General features: G+C 60.7%; 1 protein-coding gene across 1 annotated transcript; it reads right to left on the bottom strand.

Annotated features, from left to right (window-relative positions):
* PLCB3 (phospholipase C beta 3) lies at positions 1 to 16,738 on the bottom strand. Its single transcript, XM_003274155.4, has 31 exons — positions 16,474 to 16,738; positions 13,720 to 13,797; positions 13,396 to 13,464; positions 13,168 to 13,308; positions 12,893 to 12,972; positions 12,757 to 12,810; positions 12,590 to 12,665; positions 12,386 to 12,486; positions 11,359 to 11,525; positions 11,137 to 11,283; positions 9,205 to 9,445; positions 8,956 to 9,040; positions 8,681 to 8,867; positions 7,690 to 7,895; positions 6,413 to 6,509; positions 6,244 to 6,328; positions 5,832 to 5,956; positions 5,347 to 5,501; positions 5,098 to 5,259; positions 4,315 to 4,414; positions 4,117 to 4,221; positions 3,812 to 3,903; positions 2,825 to 2,978; positions 2,704 to 2,739; positions 2,430 to 2,622; positions 1,894 to 2,047; positions 1,731 to 1,807; positions 1,529 to 1,618; positions 1,381 to 1,438; positions 652 to 738; positions 1 to 570 (listed from the first exon to the last, which is right to left on the bottom strand). Exons 1-31 carry the CDS (start codon positions 16,570 to 16,572, stop codon positions 367 to 369), a joined length of 3,705 nt encoding a protein of 1,234 aa, XP_003274203.1. The 5' UTR covers positions 16,573 to 16,738; the 3' UTR covers positions 1 to 366.
* Between the last annotated feature and the right edge of the window lie 1,502 nt (positions 16,739 to 18,240).

Below are 18,240 nucleotides of genomic sequence, written 5' to 3'. Positions count from 1 at the left end.
TCCCTGAAATCCACTTTTATTCATGTAAAAAAAATCCCCAAAGAGTAGAGAAAAAAATGTGACTCCTATTTCCCGGAGCTCCAAGTCTCCAGCCAGCTCTCCCGGGGAAGGGAGGAGACACTGCTAGCTCGAGGGTGTGGGTGTCACGGGGTGCAAAGCCCTGACCAGGGCCCTAACCTAAGACTGAGGGCAGGAAGGAGAGGCCCCAGGAGGATGAAGGGAGTTAGCTGAGGTACTTGCCCCGGGTTTAAAAAAATAAAATTTCTAGATAAAAAGTTAAAAGAAAAAAAAAAAGCATTAGTGTCGTTGCCTCCTGCCCTCCACCCAGCGCCCACCCTGGCCCTGTGGCCACCTCGCTCAGCCAGTTCAGAGCTGCGTGTTCTCCTCCTGGCTCTCCGAGTCAGCGCCCGACAGGTGCCCACTGCTCCCGGGTGCGTGACCGTTGCTGGCACAGGCCACCAGAGGCCCGTCCCCCAGCCCCTCCGGCATCTCGCCCAGCAGGCTCCGGCGGATCTCCTGGGGGAGCCTTGCCCGCTGCTCCTGACACTCCTGGGCCAGCTGGGCCAGCAGCTGTGGGAGGAGGACGGGCATCACAGGCGAGGCCTGGCTGCCTTGCACCCCGTCTGCCCATCTGTTCGCCCATGGCCTCACCTTGGGCTCCTCTTCTGCCAGCTGTTGCAGGACCTGCTGCTGCCCAGCCACAAGACGGTCATGCCGCTGTTTCTGGGCCTCCTCCAGCTACAGGGGTGGGCAAGGTCTCAGCTGAGGGGCCCTGAGGGAAGGGCTAGAGCCTCGAGGCTCTGGCTGGGTATAGAAGTCAGGTGGGCGAGGCCGGGCGCAGTGGCTCACACCTATAATCCCAGCACTTTGGGAGGCTGAGGTGGGCAGATCACCTGAGGTCAGAAGTTCGAGACCAGCGTGGCCAACATGGTGAAACCCCATCTCTACTAAAAATACAAAAATTAGCCGGGCGTGGTGACTGATGCCTATAATCCCAGCTACTCGGGAAGCTGAGGCAAGAGAATTGCTTGAACCCAAGAGGCAGAGGTTGCAGTGAGCCAAGATCGCACCACTGCACTCCAGCCTGGGCAACAGAGCGAGACTCTGTCTCAAAGAAAAATAAAGAAGTCAGGTGGGCGAAGGCTCCCAGGGTGATGTATCAGGGTTGTGAGAGGACTGGGCCCAAGGACACCAAAGCCAGGGGCACTGGTACAAACAGTTGGCTTTGGGTATGATGTGGGTACCCCAGGGCTGTTGGGCACCTGAGAAAGGCTCTAGAAGAACCTTGAGGGCAATGTGGCACCAGGCCAGGCACGGAGACGGGTGTCTGATGAGTGAAGGAAGGGAGGTGGGGTAGGGTGGCCCGGGAGCCTGACTCACCCGACGGATGGAGTTGACTGACTCAGTGATGTGCCGACGGTTAATCTCCGTCAGTTCCCTGCACAGGAGCAACGAAGGATGGCTCGGGGCCCAGACACCTGCCCTGCCTCCCCAGTACCCAGATGGTCCCTGGCCCCGATGCCCTTACGCCTCCTTCTTATGCTTGTCCCTTGTCTTGGCCTCCGAGATGCTGTTATGGCGCTTTCTGTCCAGGATCTTCTGCAGCTCCTTCTTCTCCCTGGAGAAGCCAGCAGGGGAAGAGGAGGGGTCAGCGGCAGAAGCACAGACTCTGCCCTCCTTCTGGTACTAGAAGTCCCCAGCTCTTCCCATAGACAATCCTCGGCTTTCACCTCTCGTTCATCTCTTTCAGCCTCTTGAACTGAGTTGTGTTTGCATCAAGGGCAACCTCCCTGAGCCGCTGCAGAGCCTGTGGACACAGGGAGCCGACAGGTGACGCCGGGCTGATGACGGGTCTATCCAGGAGGCTTTCCCTGGCCACTGCAGGCCCCCTACCTGTCTCAGGTGTTCCAGCCTCCGCTGGGCCTCTGCATCCACCTGGGCCTCCCGCAGCTCCAGCAGGCTCTGCACCTGTCTGTTCTGGAACTCCTGATACCGCTTTGCCTCGTCCTCCCCCTCTTTCATGTCTTCCACATCAGCGGCCCCACCTCTGCGAGGAGAACCCCTCTGGGTGATCTTGGGTCCGTCACATGGACTGGGATGGGGAGGGTGTGTAGGGGGGCACATCCTGGCAAGCGATGGCAGACACCATCCCATGGGGCCAGGTCTGTTATGCAAAACAGGAGGCCTGTTAGCTCCACCCAAGTGATGGGAGCCTGTTTGGGCAACAAGCTCCTCACGGACTTCAAAAGAGATGTCACTCCCTGGGGGACACAGGGACGCCTGGTATGGAAAGCCTCCTCCGTCCTTGTACTGAACCCTCCTCCCTGGAGGTCAAGGAGCGGCTCTTGCCATCTCTCCATGCCCACCGACCCCCATGTTCACATCAGCGCACCCAGCACACATAGCACACAGGTGGCCCAGACACTCACAGGGCACCTGGCCGCGGGCGGCACCTGCCCTCAGCCTGTGCCTGAGCCAGGCCATCCAGCAGGCGGCGGGTGAGGGTGACTGCCTTCCGCTGATGCTTCTTGCGCAGCTCCCGCAGGTCTCGCTCTTGCCGGCTCCGGAGCTTGACCAGAGCCTTGTGACCTCGGAGCTCGTCCAGCGGGGTGGGGGCCACCTCTGGGAGCGGCAGAGCAAAGGTGGGTGGGGGGTGGGAGAACCTGCAAGGCAGCCCCCCGCCTCCAGGTATCCCTCCCTTACCTGAGAGGATGCTGGCGATGAGATCGTCGCGCTGCCCTGGGGAGCAGAGGCCCTGTGAGGAGCTGGACAGGGTGGTGGGGTGCCTCCCCGCAGCCCACCCCCGATCCAGGCCATTCCTTACCTGGGCTGCTGAGGGAGGTGCTGGTAGGGGAGGTGGTGGGGCCAGGGGGCCGGCGGGGGGAGGCATCCAGTGGGCTAGGGGTGGGGTTTGAGGACGGCTGAGACCCCAGCTGCTGAGACTGGGTGTCCTGGCATGCCTCTTGGCCAGCCTGAGCCTATAGGGAGGAAGGAGAATGCTCTTTCCAGAAATGTTCCCTCCAGACCCTTCTGTCCTCTACCACCTCCTGGGGCTCCTAGCACTCGTCAGCCTTGCTTAATCCAAGCCACTGCTGGGCTGCTCTGTAACAGGAGGCTGTCTGCATGAGAAGAGCTATAAATCAAGCCTTTCTAGACCCCTTTTCCACATGGGCTGTGGGGAAGATAACAGAATGCCAGCCCACTGCATGTGCTCAGGAACTCCCAGATTGTTCTGGAAAGGCCTGGCCCAGCCCCAAGCCTCCTCTCCTCCCCTGCCCATGTACCCCAGCCTTGCCTACAGTCGCTCATTTTCCTTGCTGCTCAGCTCCTGATTAAATCAACAGAGGACTCAACCGCAGAGTGGGCACCAGCCTCTCCGCTAACAGCTCCGGGCAGCCCTAATTGCAGTCATCTCTCGCCGCCCGCCTGCCGCAGGCCCCGGGGGGACTGGGTCTGGAAGCGCAGGTGAACCTCTGCGCCTGACCCCTCCCCACGGAAGCCACTGCCCTCCTCATGGCTCCCAGGACACCATGTCTGAACAGCTTCTGTGGCTTCACACTGCCCTGACGAAGTGGCTGGGACCCCTGTACCCCTACTCCGAGCCTGCATGGAGCTGGAGGAATTCCAGCCCAGGTCTGACCTGAAGGCCTCCCGAATGCAAATGGGTGGTTTTCATCTCCTCAAAATCCCAGGGCTGCCAAGCCTACTGCGCGAAAGAGACCAGAAGCCCCCTCCTCACATGGCCACAGCAGTCGTGTCCAGCGGCCCCCTGGGTCACAGTGAGCCTGAGCCCTGCCCTGCCCCAGCTCACCTCACTCTCCCCAATGAGGGCGGCCAGCTGCCGGGCCCTCTGGTCCATCAGGCTGACGTGCTTAATGGGGTTGATCAGGGCCTCCGCGTAGTCTGGGGGGAGGCAGAAGGCCAGGGTCTCAGAGACAGAACCCCCAGGCCGCCCCCACCCGCCACCTCTGGTCTCAATGAGGCATTCCTGAACTTGTCCTCGGATCTGTTCCCCACTCAGTCGGGGCCATCCAGCTTGGCCACTCCCAGGCCCTGGGGGTGGCCATTGTCCCTCACATTCCCTGGCCAGGCCGGCCCCGCCCACCCCCAGCTCACCCTGGTGGTCGTCAGGAATGTAGTCCGAGGCTTCGGTGTAGATGAGCAGGGCTGGCAGGCAGAGCGGTTGGTTGGCCTCATTCCGCAGGCAGACGTAGTGGTACCCTGTGTGGGCAGGAAGGCAAGGTTGGGTTGCTGGGCCCGGCGGGAGCCCTACCCACTGCCCACTGTGCTGCCCAGAGCCCACCAAGGCCTCACCGGAGCGGATGGCAGAGACAGGCAGGATCCGGTGCCCTACGAATTTACCCCCCTCCTCAAAGGCTGCGATGCGAAGTGAAGCCAGCGTGGGCAGCACCACCTGTGGGCCAGACTGGAGCTGAGCCGCGGGGCTGACCCTGGGCCACCGTGGCTACCAGGCCACAGCTAACCACAGCCATCAAAGCCTAACAGAGCAGACCTTCAGAAGAGCTGACCTACTGACCATCAGTCACCATCGCCACTAAGTTGATGGCTGACCCCACTTCATGTCCTGGCTTAATGGATGACTGCAGCCATCAGACCCTGAGGCAAGATGACAGGCAGCCAGGCCCCTCCAGGGCCCCCACAGACAGTTCTGGTCATCACCAATTTAGAAACGGGAGTAAGCCATGAGCAGGAAACCAAGAACACACGCGCCCAGGCTGGGAGCATAGGCCGCGTCCATGTAGGGCCGTGCGGGGTGCGGAAGAGCGCATATGAGCTTGGGGTTGTGACCTCAGCTCCTGCCTCGGAAACAGGGCAGGCTGTGTCCACTCCTTGCAGGGGACAAAAGACGTCTAGCTGACACCCCCCAACCCCCATCTCACCTTCTCACCCTGGTCTCTTACCCTGAGGAAGGCAGGGAGCCTGACGCTCAGACAGGCAGGTCCTGGGGGACCCATGGCGCCCCCCACTTTCTGATCCCCAGTCGCCAACGGTGTGCCTGGTTCCTGTTCTCCCAGCTGAGAGCCAGGTCTGGGCTGGATCTGCCTGTGCCTGGACGGGTGCGGGGGCCAGGCTCACCTTGGGGAAGTCGAAGGGCTCCTCGTCCCACACGGGGTTGAACGAGTTCCCCTGAGAGGTCCGGGTGCGGTACTTGCGCCGCGTGTCAACAGGGAGGCCAAACATGTCCACCTCCACGTAGATGCCCACCTTCCTGTCGGACAGGAACTGCCCTGAGATCACCTGGGGGGTGGGCCAAGGAGGGTGAGGCGGATGCTGAGAGTCCTGCCCCCAGGACACCCCTGGCCTGAGCCCCCCCCCAGGCCCCACCTTGACCCGCAAGGCATTGGCCACGATGCCATCCACGATGACCTCAGTGAAGGGGTCGAAGGACTTGTCCGGCCGCCGCATGAACTCCGGCTTGAGCAGGTACCCGCTGCGCCCATTGTACTCAAAAACGCCCGCGTTGAGCTGCATCGCCACATCTGGGGTGCCATGGGCAAGTCGAGCAGGGCCAGGGATCAGGCAGGACGGTGCCATGTGGGGAATGGGAGATCATCAGGTCAGATGGCATCCAAGGTCCAGGGTCAGGGGTGGGCTCAAATGGCAGCAGGGTCCAGATCCAGAACAGATCAGACAGGGGAGGGGTCTGGCATCAGCCAAGGGCAGGAGGCGGGGTGAGTCGGGGGCTGGGTTCCCCTGGGATCTGGGATTAGACAGGGTCAGAGGTCCATTCAGGCAAGACCAGCAGGATCGTGGGTCAGAAGTCAGTAAGACTGAGGGCCGGGGTCAAGATGGAGGGGGCCAGGGCTCACCGAGGGTCTGGAAGTTCAGTGCAACAAGCTGGCACCCTACGTTCCAGAAGAGCTGGGGCATATAGTTGGAGGAGTCCACGCGGGTGCCCTTGGGGTAGATGCGGCTGAGCTGCTGCTTGTTGTATCTGAGGTTGGTGGTCAGGGGCCACACAGGTGCCAGGGCCCACCCTGTCAGCCTCCACCTCCAGCCTCAGCCAGGTGCTCCTGTGACCCCCCCACACCCGGCCTCCATTTCTCAGCCTAGCCATGCCCCCTGAGACTGCCTGGACCTGCCCAAACTCCAGGCCAGGGTGCAGGAGGGCTGCCGGAGGGCCAGCACCCTGTGCAGGTGGCACATGTGGGGACAGAACATCGGAGCCGGCCTCCGAGGCCCCACCCTGGCCTGCCCGCCCACAGCACCTTCAAAGGATACTCCACAAACTCCATGGGGCTCTTGGTCAGTTGCTCCATGGCCTTGGTCTCCACGAAGGACGACATCTCGAAGCATTTGTTTCTCTCTTAGGGGTGAGCCAAGAAAGGGCGTCAGACCTGGCAGGGCTGAGCTGGGCAAGCTCCCATGCCTGCCACCCACCCCTACTCACTTCGAGCAGCCTCAAAGGACTTGAACTTGACAGGCTCGATGTAGTTAACAAGCGTGGACATCTCCTCAGTGGCATTCACCTCGCTGCTGGCCGTGCCCTATGGGCCCCAACCCAGGGTCAGCAGTGCCATTCCCGCCACAGCTGGCCATTCCCTCACCTGCCCCCCATGAAGGAGGTGCTGACCCTCTTCCCACCACTATACACACACTGCTGGTGGTGCCGACAATCTTCTCCCTGGGGTCTCACTGATGCGCCCTGGACACCACCCAGCTCAAGCAATTTTCCTGCCTCAGCCTCCCAAGTAGCTGGGATTACAGGCGCCCGCCACCTTGCCCGACTAATTTATGTATTTTTAGTAGAGATGGGGTTTCACCATGTTGGCCAGGCTGGTCTTGAACCTCCCAACCTCAGGTGACTCGCCCACCTCAGCCTCCCAAAGTGCTGGGATTACAGGCATGAATCACCTCGCCTGGCCCATATAGGTGTTACAATTATCATTACTTTTACTGAATCATTTGGGAGTAAATTATAGACATCATGACCCTTTACCCATAAATACTTCAGCATATATGGACATTCTCTTCTAGAACTCCAATAATTAAATTCAGGAAACAAAACACTGACATATTATCTACATTATCTAATATGTAGTCCATCTTTAAATTTCACTAATTGCTCCAGTAATTGTCTTTATACCAATGCCTTTTTTTTTTTTTTTTTTTTTGGAGACAGAGTCTCCCTTTGTAGCCCAGGCTGGAGTGCAATGGTGCAATCTGAGCTCACTGCATCAGCTCACTGCAACCTCCACCTCCCAGGTTCAAGGGATTCTCGTGCCTCAGCCTCCCGAGTAGCTGGGATCACAGGTGTGAGCCACCACGCCCAGCTCAGACTGATTTTTTCTGTACTACTCCTCACAGCTACTCAATGCTCCCCATGACAATGTTCCCGCCTCCTGCACCCCCTGGCCCTGCCCCAGGACCTTTGCACATGCTGTCCCCCATTCCTGAGGTCTCCCTGCCCCACCTCCCTGCCCAGGGCAGACTCCCTGTCCTCTGCCAGTTCTGTACCCTAACTCGAACCTCCCGGGCCACCTCACCAGCAGAACTGTATGCTTGTTTCCATGCCTGATGACTGAAGACCCCTCCTCCCACCTTCACTCACACCCACACTGAGCCCCAGGAGGCAGGGGTGATGTCAGTCTTGTTGATGGTCAGACCCAGCCCCCTGGGAGGTAAATAGATGCTACCTCCCCCACCTGCCCACTCTGTGGGCCTGACCTCATCTGTAGTTGGCTTTTTGGGGTCTGTCTGTTCCTCCTCTTCCTCATCTTCCTCCTCATCCTCACGGTCAGCAGGTCCAAGAACATAGGGGCCCCGGTTCAGGCCCTCCTCGCCCAGAGACTTCTGAGGCTCCAGGCTGGGCTTCTCAAGCCCCACCTCCTCCCCATTGCTCAGGCCTGGGCAGCTGTCAGAGCTGGGAGACCCTGCAGAGGACAGGGCTACAGGGTCAGGGGTCAGGACCACACAGCTGCTTAGGAAGCCTGGAGGGGTTTTTCCCAGTGTGTGCAGAGGTGACTCAGTGGGGAATTCAAGGGGTACTCTCAGGGCAGTGTGGCTTGGGGAGAGGCCTATAGGTCAGGGGTCAGGCGGTATTAAACCCAGTAGTGGTTGAGAGGGGTCATAGGTCAAAGGTAAAGGTCTGGAGTGATATTCAGCAGGGAGGTAGATAGGGTGGTTCAGTGGGGTGAGAAGTCAGGAAGTAGCGTACCACAGCCTTAATAGAAGGGTAAGGGATGACATAGAGGGGTTACAGGTCAGGGGTAAGTCACAGCCATGTCTAAGGAGGGGGCATAGTGAGGTGAATAGTCAGGGGTGAGAGGTCAGAGGTCAGCTGAAATGATAACCAACTGGGCAGGTGGACTCAATGCGAGCTTAGGGGCCTGAAGTCACACCCAGTGTGGGATGTGGTTTACTGAGGTCAGAGGTCAGCCTTCAGAGCCATCACCGGGTTGTGGGAAGGCTCTGAGAGGTGAGAGGCTGAGGTTGGGAGTCAGGAGCTGGGGTGCAGCTCAGTGAGACGTGCACCTGAGGTCAGGGGTCAGAGGCCCCACACCAGCTGACAGGTGGTGAGGAGACAGGCCGGTTGTGGGAACAGGCGTGCAGCGAGGCAGGAGGAAGGGCTGGGGGTCTGGGATGAAGTGTCACGGCGCCTGGAGCATGAGGCCAGAGGCTGGGTCAGGTCAGGGTGGCGGGCCGGGCTGGGGCCTACCAAGCTGCGGGGAGGAGGGCTCGGTGGCCGCGGAGCTCTCGCTCAGGGCAGAATTGCTCTGCTCCAGGGGCCGCTTGCGCCCGGCACTGTCTGGGCCACCTGCGCTGGGTCGGTGCCGCTTCTTGTTCTTCACCAGGATACGTCCCATCAGGTCCTGGGGGCTGGGCAGGGGAACGCCTGGGGCCAGCTGGGCAGGCATAGACGAGTCAGGGCCCTGGACCGGGTCCGCAGCACCCTGGCCCCCACGCCACCCCCCTCGCTCCGAGCCCCCATACCGGGTACTTGTCCAGAGGCTCAATGAGTAGCGCATCTCCAAAGATGGAGCGGCAGTATTCAGCCATCTTTGCCTGCTGCTTTGCCCTGTGGAACCGAGGTCAGAGGTCAGAGGTCCCCAGGGGAAGCTGGGGTCTACAAGACATGTCAGTGACAGTTCGCAGGGTTGGAGGTCCCTGAGCAGTCCAACAGCGCTGAGGTGGGAGGGCTGTCCCCGGGTCCATGGGGTTTCATGCCAGGGGCTTACTCACGAGTCCACGTGGTTCTCGAAGGAAAGGATAACGGGGTAGGGCGAGGTCTTGAAGGCAGTCTCGGCAATGGCCTCCAGCACGTCGCGCAGAGGCACCTCCGTGGTCATGGTGAAGCCGTGGGTAATGAAGGGCTCCTCCTCGGGCGGCCGTCCCTTCCACACGTCCAGCTCCACGCAGCGGCAGCCCCATAGCAGTGCCTGGCGGTACATCTCCACCGACGAGGTCCCAGCCAGCTGCCCCGCTGGGGGCGACGCTCCGTCACCAAGGCCGCCCACCAGCCCAGCTCCTCACCACCCTGGCCCCACCTGGAACCAGGCCATGCTGGATTTGCAGAGGGCTCTCCGTCTCTCAGATGGATACCCACCACCTGTCCATCCCACCAGCGTGAGCTGGGGAGTCATCCCTGAGACTCACTATAGCTCCCCACTGCCTCAACAATCCCTCCCTCTCCTCACTCCCTCCGCCCACCTCAGCCCTGGCACAGCTCACACCACCTCCTGTGTGGAAGACTCCAGGCCTCCCTGCCTCCAATCCAATCTCTTTTTTTTTTTTTGAGACGGAATCTCGCTCTGTCACCCAGGCTGGAGTGCGGTGGCACGACCTCGGCTCACTGCAACCTCTGCCTCCCTGGTTCAAGCGATTCTCCTGCCTCAGCCTCCCAGGTAGCTGGGATTACAGCTGCCCACCACCATGCCTGGCTAATTTTTGTATTTTTAGTAGAGACGGGGTTCACCATGTTGGCCAGGCTGGTCTCGAACTCCTGACCTCAGGTGATCCACACGCCTCAGCCTCTCAAAGTTCTGGGATTACAGGCGTGAACCACTGTGCCTGGCCTCAATCCAATCTCTATAGAGCAGCTGGCATCATCCTTCTAAAAACATATCATATCAGATCACATCACCTCTTCTGCTTCACCCTCCAAAAAGCCTCTCCCTCCCACTCAGGATGAATCCAAGTACCTCTAGGCCCCTGGGCTTAGCCCTGCCTTGCTCTCCCTCTCTTAGCAGGCACCTATCTCCAGCACTCTGCACCCTGCCCCACCAGCTTCCTTTCTGCTTTATTATTTATTTAATTTTTTTTTTAGAAAGGGTCTCACTCTGTCACTCAGGCTGGAGTGCAGTGGTGCAATCACAGCTTACTCCTGCCTCAGCCTTCCCAGAACCAAGCAATACTCCCACCTCAGCCTCCCAAGCAGCTGGGACCACAGACATGCGCCACTATGCCCAGCTAATTTTTTAAAAATTATTTGTAGAGATGGGGTCATGCTATGTTGCCCAGACTGGTCTCAAAACCTGGGCTCAAGTGATCTGCCTGCTTTAGCCTCCCAAAGTTCTGGGATTACAGGCATGAGTCACCGCACCCAACCCCCTTCCAGCCTCTTAAAAGCACCCTGCAGGCTGGGCGCGGTGGCTCATGCCTATAATCTCAGCGCTTTGGGAGGGCGAGGCGGGGGGATCACCTAAGGTCGAGAGTTTGAGACCAGCCTGACCAACATGGAGAAACCCCATCTCTACTAAAAACACAAAACTAGCCGGGAGTGGTGGCGCATGCCTGTAATCCCAGCTACTTGGGAGGCTGAGGCAGGAGAATCGCTTGAACCGGGGAGGCGGAGGTTGCGGTGAGCCGAGATCGTGACATTGCACTCCAACCTGGGCAACAAGAGCGAAACTCTGTCTCAAAAAAAAAAAAAAAAAAAAATGCACCCTGCAGTCTCTCCTGCTGCAGGCCCTAAAACAAGCTATTCCAGCCCTTCCCTGGGAAAGCCACCATGAGGCCCTACTGCTCAGGGCTGGCTGCCTGTTCCCTGCCTGCATCCCCAGCACTGGCCGATGAATGAGCAAATGGGCCAAAAGGACTGTGCCCCAGGAGGAGTGGGGCTGTGCAAGGGTCACAGGGCAGAGGTCACGGGCGCCACCCTTGCTCCCCGCTCACCAGTGAGATAGGTGTTATGCGAGGAGTTGATGAAGTAGGCACTCAGCGGCTGGGTCATGTCCGTGCTCAGATCCAGGGCTTCCAGGGGCAGGATGCCATTCTCCTCGCCTCCCAGGTAGCGGCTAAAGCCCTCCATGGACATCTGGTCTGGGGTGGGAGGGGATCAGCAGGGTCAGCTGGGGTCCCACCTGCCCCCACCCACATGCACCCCGGCCAGCTCACCTCGCTCCAGAAACTGCTGGTTGGGCTCATACTTTTCGATGAGCAGCCGGGCCTGGGAGGGCCGCAGGGGCGGGTACAGCACTTCGTTGAGTCTTGGGTCGCGTTGCTTCTGGTTGATGAAGTCCATGAGCTGCTCCAGCGTCAGGTATGGCTTGCCCTTGGCGCCTCTGGAGGGGACAGGAAGCTGGGTCAGGACAGAGCCTCGCAGGGCTCCCACCCCCTCGCCAAGCCCTTGCCCTGGGCATGGGAGTCAGAAGGCCTGCCCCTGGATCTGGCACCCAGTGAGTGGGACTCTGGGTGAGTCATGGCCAACCTCTGGGCCCCAGTTTCCCCCTTTACTCTCCTGACTACTCAGGATTGTCAAGGCAGCAGACTAGTGGGCACTGGCAATAGCCGGGGCTTAGGAGCTGCCAAGTGGTCAGCCCACCACCCCTTGCTTCCAGACCTCACAACATGCCTGAGCCTTGGACCCCATTGCACAGTGGGCTGATTAAACCAACCCTGGCACAGGGTTAGCCCAGAGCTGCCTGTAACTGAGGGGCAGAAATGGCGGCTTTGGGCCAGGCGCGGTGGCTCACGCTTATAATCCCAGCACTTTGGGAGGCCGAGGCGGGCGGATCACGAGGTCAGGAGATCGAGACCATGGTGAAACCCCGTCTCTACTAAAAATACAAAAAATTAGCCGGGCGTAGTGGCGGGCGCCTGTAGTCCCAGCTACTCGAAGAGGCTGAGGCAGGAGAATGGCGTGAACCCGGGAGGCGGAGCTTGCAGTGAGCCGAGATTGCGCCACTGCACTCCAGCCTGGGCGACAGAGCGAGACTCCGTCTCAAAAAAAAAAAAAAAGAAGAAGAAATGGCGGCTCTGAGCACAGGCACATCATCGACAGGTTCTCCGTGGGCACCCCTCCGCCCCCCGGCGCTCCAGGACCCGGCCCACCAGTTTCCCCTCTCCCCATTGAGCTAGAGGCACGCTAAGCAGAAACTAAACACAGAGCACAGGGGCTGTGAGGCAGGCCGGGCCCACTCACATCTCCAGCAGGATCTTGTCAATGTCCGGCCGCAGACACAGCTTGTTCAGGAACCGCTCAAAGATTTCCAAGGAAAACTCATCAGGCCGGATGGACTCACTCTGGAGGTCGAGGAATGTGGGGTGAGAAGCCGGGGCGGCCAGCCCCGGAAGGGTGGGTGCCCACCATGACACCCCACCCTGCCCCTGTCCCCACCCCACACACCCGATTGAATTTGAGGCCACAGGATTCCAACGCAGTCTCCACCCGCTTCTTGTCTGCTGAGAACATCTTCAGGATGCTGATGCGGGCAGGAGGGGTTCAGGGTCAGTGGAGGACAAAGGTCACCAAGGTCAGGGCAGGAGGAAGGTGCTGGGGGAAGGGGTGCTCACTTCTTGACGGGGATCCGACCATCCTGGTTCACCTGCAGCTTCAGCTTCGTGTACCTGGTAAGGCGGATGAAGAGGTCACACCCTGAAAACGGCCACGTGAACCCCCCGGCTCCCCCTCGGGTGGCCTGGGGCTCACGCTTTGCGCAGGAAGGTGTTCCGGGAGGCGTTCTGAGCCAGGATGTTCATAGCCAGCTTGAACAGCTCCTCGGACCAGACCTGGGGGGCCAGTATACACGGGGAGGCGGTGAGTGGGGGACAGAGGGGCTGCCCAGCCACAACCCAGGTCCACAACTGTCTCTGGTACACAGTAGGTCACAGAGCAGCCTAGAACACAGCAGGTGTTCGGTAAGTGATGGCCAACTCACGGAATAAGACAGTGACTCCCCCCTCGTCCCCTTGGTGTCAGCCCACCTTGGCTGTGTCATCCTGCACAGCCATGAAGTTCAAGAACACTGTGTTCACCGGGTCTGGCCCAGACACCACCGTCATCAGCTTCTCTTCCAGCCGGGCATCGGGACCCCCAAAGCCCAGAACTTCCCGGATCTTGGGGTCCTGAGTAGGTGACAGCGAAGGGTGAGGAGAGGGCTCCCAGGCCTCACAGCCTCACTGTGGTCTTCACTCCCAGGCTCCATCACTCACCTTGGGCAGGCGGGCGTACCGGCCTGTCCGTGTGTCCCTGATGGAACTGATGTCCAGTGTGTCCACCTCCTGGGGGGAACCAGATGCCGGGCTGGGTATGAGAGGCTGCAGGGCGATAGCCAGGAGCCTCCAAGCTCCCTACCCAGGTCAGGGAGTGACCAGCCCCTGGCTATAGCCCCAGCCTCAGCTCCTGCCCTGAGCACTTCCTGTCTGGGCAGCAGTGGGAGAGTTCAGCCTGCAGCCGGGCCCCACCCCCACGGGCAGGGCAGGGGTCTAGGACGGGGGTCCTTGGCCTGAGCGAGCTGCACCAGCAGCCACCCTCACCATGTTGGGGCCCGTCCAGTACAAGAAGAAGCCATTGGGGTCCACACGCAGGGTCACCAGGTTCCGACTGGAGGTCTCCTGGGGACAGCACAGGGCAGCAGGGGTCAGGAAGTGAGGGCTGTGGTACAGGCCTGGCCCCTGGGGCCCTCCCATCATGCACCCCAGAGTTCCTGCCCATGAGCTAAGACGAAACCTCATCCAGTCCACAGGTCGTGTGTGGCTGCCTGTGGCCCTCAGAACAAAGCCAAGGTCCTAGGTGTGACATTCAGTGTCACACCTACCCCAACGCCTCTTCCCAGCCTCACCTCCCTCTGGCCCTAGGATTCTACCTGACCTTTCCCAGGGCTTTGTCTCATGTTCCCTTCGCCAGGACACCTTGCCCTTCCTTCTCCACCCGTGAAATCTGACCCACCCCCTGGAAGGGGTCCTCAGCCCCCATCCTGGGCTCAGTTTCCCCAGAAGTGCTGAGAGCTCTGTGACAGTGGCAGCCCCCCAATTCACCCCACTACAGAATGTTTAAGGCATGAAAGTGAGAAGTCTGACTCCCACTGCCCTTCTGCATCCCTTGGGACACCATGATGGCCCCTTGGTGTGCCTCAAAGCTCATTATCCACCTTACCACATCTACCAGGGTCCTTACAGCCTCAAAGCTCATCCCCATCTTATAGAAGAACAGTCCCCCTAGAAGGGGACTTGCCCTACTCTCAGGACCGGGCAGTGAGCTCTTCCTCTCTCAAACAGCCGTGCAGCTGGCAGGGGGCAGGGAAGTGCATGCCAGCCCCATTTTCTGAGAAGGGCCCGGTCCCTGGCACACTCCCAGGGCCACCTCGTGTGACTCAGGACCAGCAGCCAGAGGGGCTGTCCTCCAGGGCTTAGACTCGGCCAGGGCCAGAGTGACCAAGTGACTACAGGTAGAACCCTCCTATTCCAGGTTCTTCCAGACAGAAAAAGATCCCACCTCATGTTGGGTGCCACCCCCAAAATGCTGCTCAGTGTCTGGTGGACAATACTATTATTATCAATACATCTCATGTACGCACACCGCCCCTACTGCACACCAGGTACAGTTCTATGCACCTAGCATCTTCGAGCACACGAAGGCCTCCTAACCAGCCTAAGAGGCATGTGCTGTTGTCACTCCCATTTTACAGATGAGGACACTGAGTTACAGGGACACTTCGTAGCCTGCCCGAGGTCACTGGAGCCAGGACCTGCTTGCAGGCAGTGTGGTTGCAGTGTCCTGTGACCTGGGAAGCAGGGAGCGGAGACTTCTGCCAGGCTCCCAGCTCCTGGCCTCAGCCACACCCTACTGTGGGGCCTGGGATAAGTCTCTGCTTTCCAGATCTGGGTTTCCTCTTCTGGAGAATGGGGATTGCACCAGCCCCACCCATGGCAGGCTTTGCTTACAAAAGATGGGCGTTCATCTGGGAACAGAAGGGGCAGAAGGCCCCCAAAATTTGGAGATGCATGGGCCTCTCCCCACTTCAGTGTGCTGACACCCAGCCCCGGCCCCTCTCGGGATTCCCAACCCTACCCTGGGCCTGAGGCCCCCGAATGGTGTGCAGAGAGGGGAGTCTATGGGTACTGCCCCTAATGTTTCCCTCCCACCTCTCCCCAGGGGTCTGGACCTCAAAGGCAGCCCAGGCCCCCTGCTCTCCTGCCCCAAGCCTCTGTCAGCACCCCCTACCCCACCCCCAGGGCCCTCTCCCTGTTCCCACTTCCTTATTTGGGTTTATCACAGTGGAAGGAAAAGAAGAAACTTTTCCCTTCAGGCCAGCCTGGGGGGAGGGGTCTCCCCCGGCCCCTGGGGCACCCAGGCACCCCTCCTCGCACACCTGCCACTTCAGGCCACGCCCCCATCTCCTCCCCCCAGCTCCCACGCCTACCCCGGGGCCCCACCCAGCCGGAAAAGAGCCTAGAGTCTTCCAGGCCCGTGGCCTGACTGGGAAGGAGCCGCGAGGAAGCTCAGGCCGGCCGGGTGGAGGCCCTGGGGAAGGAGGGGGCCCAGGGGGCAGAAGAGGGGACCCAGGATGGGGATGGGCAGCCGAAGGTGGGGACACAGGCATTTGGGAAGCACCAGGGGCAGGACAGGGAAAGGGGGGCCAGGATGTATTGGGGTTCAAGGTCCCAAGCCTGAGGAGTGGGGAGCAAAGTTCCCAGGGGTGGAGGAACTTGGGGGGCAAAGTCTCCACTAGGGAGTGACTGGGTGCTCCCATCTGAGCAGGGAGCTGGGCTGGGATCCAGAAGCAGGGCGAAGGGGTGCCAACCAGAACAGGGGGAAAAATGATGAATGGACGAGGACTGTTCAGGCAGGGCACCGGGGAGAGTAGGGGCGCCCTGGCACACACCCAGAATGAGGATGCCCCGAGCCAGCCTGGAGGTCAGGGTCCTGCAGCCGGGGAGTCTAGTGCTGGGCAGGGGTCTGGGGAACAGGCCAGGATCGGGGAACCAGCATTAGTCTGGCAGGGAGCGGTGGGAAGAACGAATAGAAAACGGGGGGACGGGGTTTATTGGGGTTCAAAGTCTCTGCGCCAAGGAGTGGAGCCAAATTTTCCAGAGCTGAGGGACTGGGAGTTGGGGGGACAAAGTCTTCATTACGGAGACGATCGGGGACTTAAGTTTCCGGGGCGCCGCCAGGCTGGGATGAGGGTGGCGCCACAGGCAGGCGAGGCTGGGGTGGGGGTCCCCAGCGTCTGGTCGAGCTTGACTGAAAGAGTCCCGGGATCTGGGCGGAGCAGGGGCCCGCGCGCTTACCTCGTCCCATTTGATGAACTTACTCCCGCGCCGCAGGGTCTCCACCACGGTGGGCGGCTCCAGCTGCAGCGCGTGGACGCCGGGCTGGGCGCCCGCCATGGCCGGGCCAGAGGCGGGTCGGGGACCCACGGAGCCCTGACGGGGACCGACGGCGCCGCTGCTCCCACCGCGCGGCCCGCTCCGGCCCCGCGGCGTCAGTGCCCGCCCGCCCGCCAGTCTGTCCCGGACCGACCAGAGCCTCGGCGGGGCCCGGGCGGGGCGGGGACGGGGCGGGGCCTCCAGAGCTCCGCCCCCTCCCACCGCGTCGGACCCGCCCGCCCCGCGTCGGCTCCCCCTGGCGGCCGGGCCGGCGACTGCAGCCTGGGCGGGGATTGGGGCAGGGGCACGCGGACAGGTCGGGGGCTTTGCTGCGGGGCTCAGCAGGACCTGATTCTTCAGGACTGTGGTGGAAGGAGGGCGCTGGGGGCCGAAGTGGCTGTTGGGGAGCAGCTGGAAGGACTGGGTGTAGAGGGCGCTGCTTAAGGCGGTCCGGGATCAGCCCACTGAGGTTTCTGAGCGACGGGGGCTGCAGTACCAGTGGAGAGCTGGACTTGGGCCGGGGGTCGCCGCAGAGCCCTGTCGCCCACCCTCTTCTGCCGCACTTAGCTGAATGCAGGAAAAGCTTCTCCCGCCCCCCTCTGCCCTGGCTTCGCCTCACCCACTCTTATGCTGCGCGGTCCCCCCTCCCTGGGAGCACTTAGCCTGCTAATGGACCTCCCGCCGGCAGGCACCCCTCCCCCGTCCCTAGCCCAGGGAGGCCGGGCGCCTGCCACCTCCTTTAAGGACCCAAGCATCCTGGTCTTCGAGAGTAGGCCCTAGAACAGCCCCCTTGTTGCCGCAGACTCCCATGACTGGAGCCTGACTGTGAGCCTCTTGGCTGGGAACCGCGGGGGGGACGCTGTTGTCTGCCCAGAGGGGTCAGAAGCTTTGTGGGTGTCCCCAGACAGGAGGGTTGAGGAGGGGCTCTGCAGTGCCTGGCCCACAGCAGGTGCCCTGAAATCTGCGTTCCAGAGATGGGAGCGGGGAAGGCGCATGGGCAATAGGATGGGTGGGGGCTGCAGCCCCTCCCGCAGGGCTTAGCTGGTGGGGGGGGGTTCCTGCCTGGGGGCCCCTGTGGGAGCCCCCCCAATACAGAGGCAGTAACAGCAGCAGGTTTAAAGTAGAACTCATCCAGAGGGGCCAGCCAAGTCACCTAGAAACCCAGAAAGAGATGCAGCTGGCTCTGGGGGAGGAGGGGTCAGCGGAGGAGGAGCTCCCCTGCAGGCCCCTTTGCCCCAGGCTCTGAGACCCCCACAAGGAGCCCTGCCTGGCCCTGGCCTTCCTCCACACCCCGCCAAGTTCTCCATCAACTCTAACCTGGCGGATCTCCTCGCTGTCAGCCCTGGCCCTGTGGGATGTGATTATGATCTCCACTTGAGGCCCAGAGAGGGGAAGGGACTTGCCCAAGGTCACACAGCTTCTTAGGAGAAATTCAACCCTCCGACTTCCTGAGGCCCAGGAGCCTCTAGACCTCATTGGGAAAACAGAACCATACAAGGTAGAGCTTGGCCTCTGCCCTCACAGGCTGGAGTTCAAGTCCAGCTCTTGCTAGCAGCCTCTTGCTAGTGGCAGAACCTAGTCTCTCTAGGTGCCTCCGTCACCTTGTCCAGAACCTAAAGATTGTTGTATACATAAGCAAATGGGTGGGAGATGCCAAATTGACATGAGTGGCTGGAAGCTGTGGGTATA

This window comes from Nomascus leucogenys, chromosome 4 (genome assembly GCF_006542625.1).
Source record: "Nomascus leucogenys isolate Asia chromosome 4, Asia_NLE_v1, whole genome shotgun sequence".
Taxonomy (NCBI): Eukaryota; Metazoa; Chordata; class Mammalia; order Primates; family Hylobatidae; genus Nomascus; species Nomascus leucogenys.
This window is presented reverse-complemented; position numbering and strand designations above follow the sequence as displayed.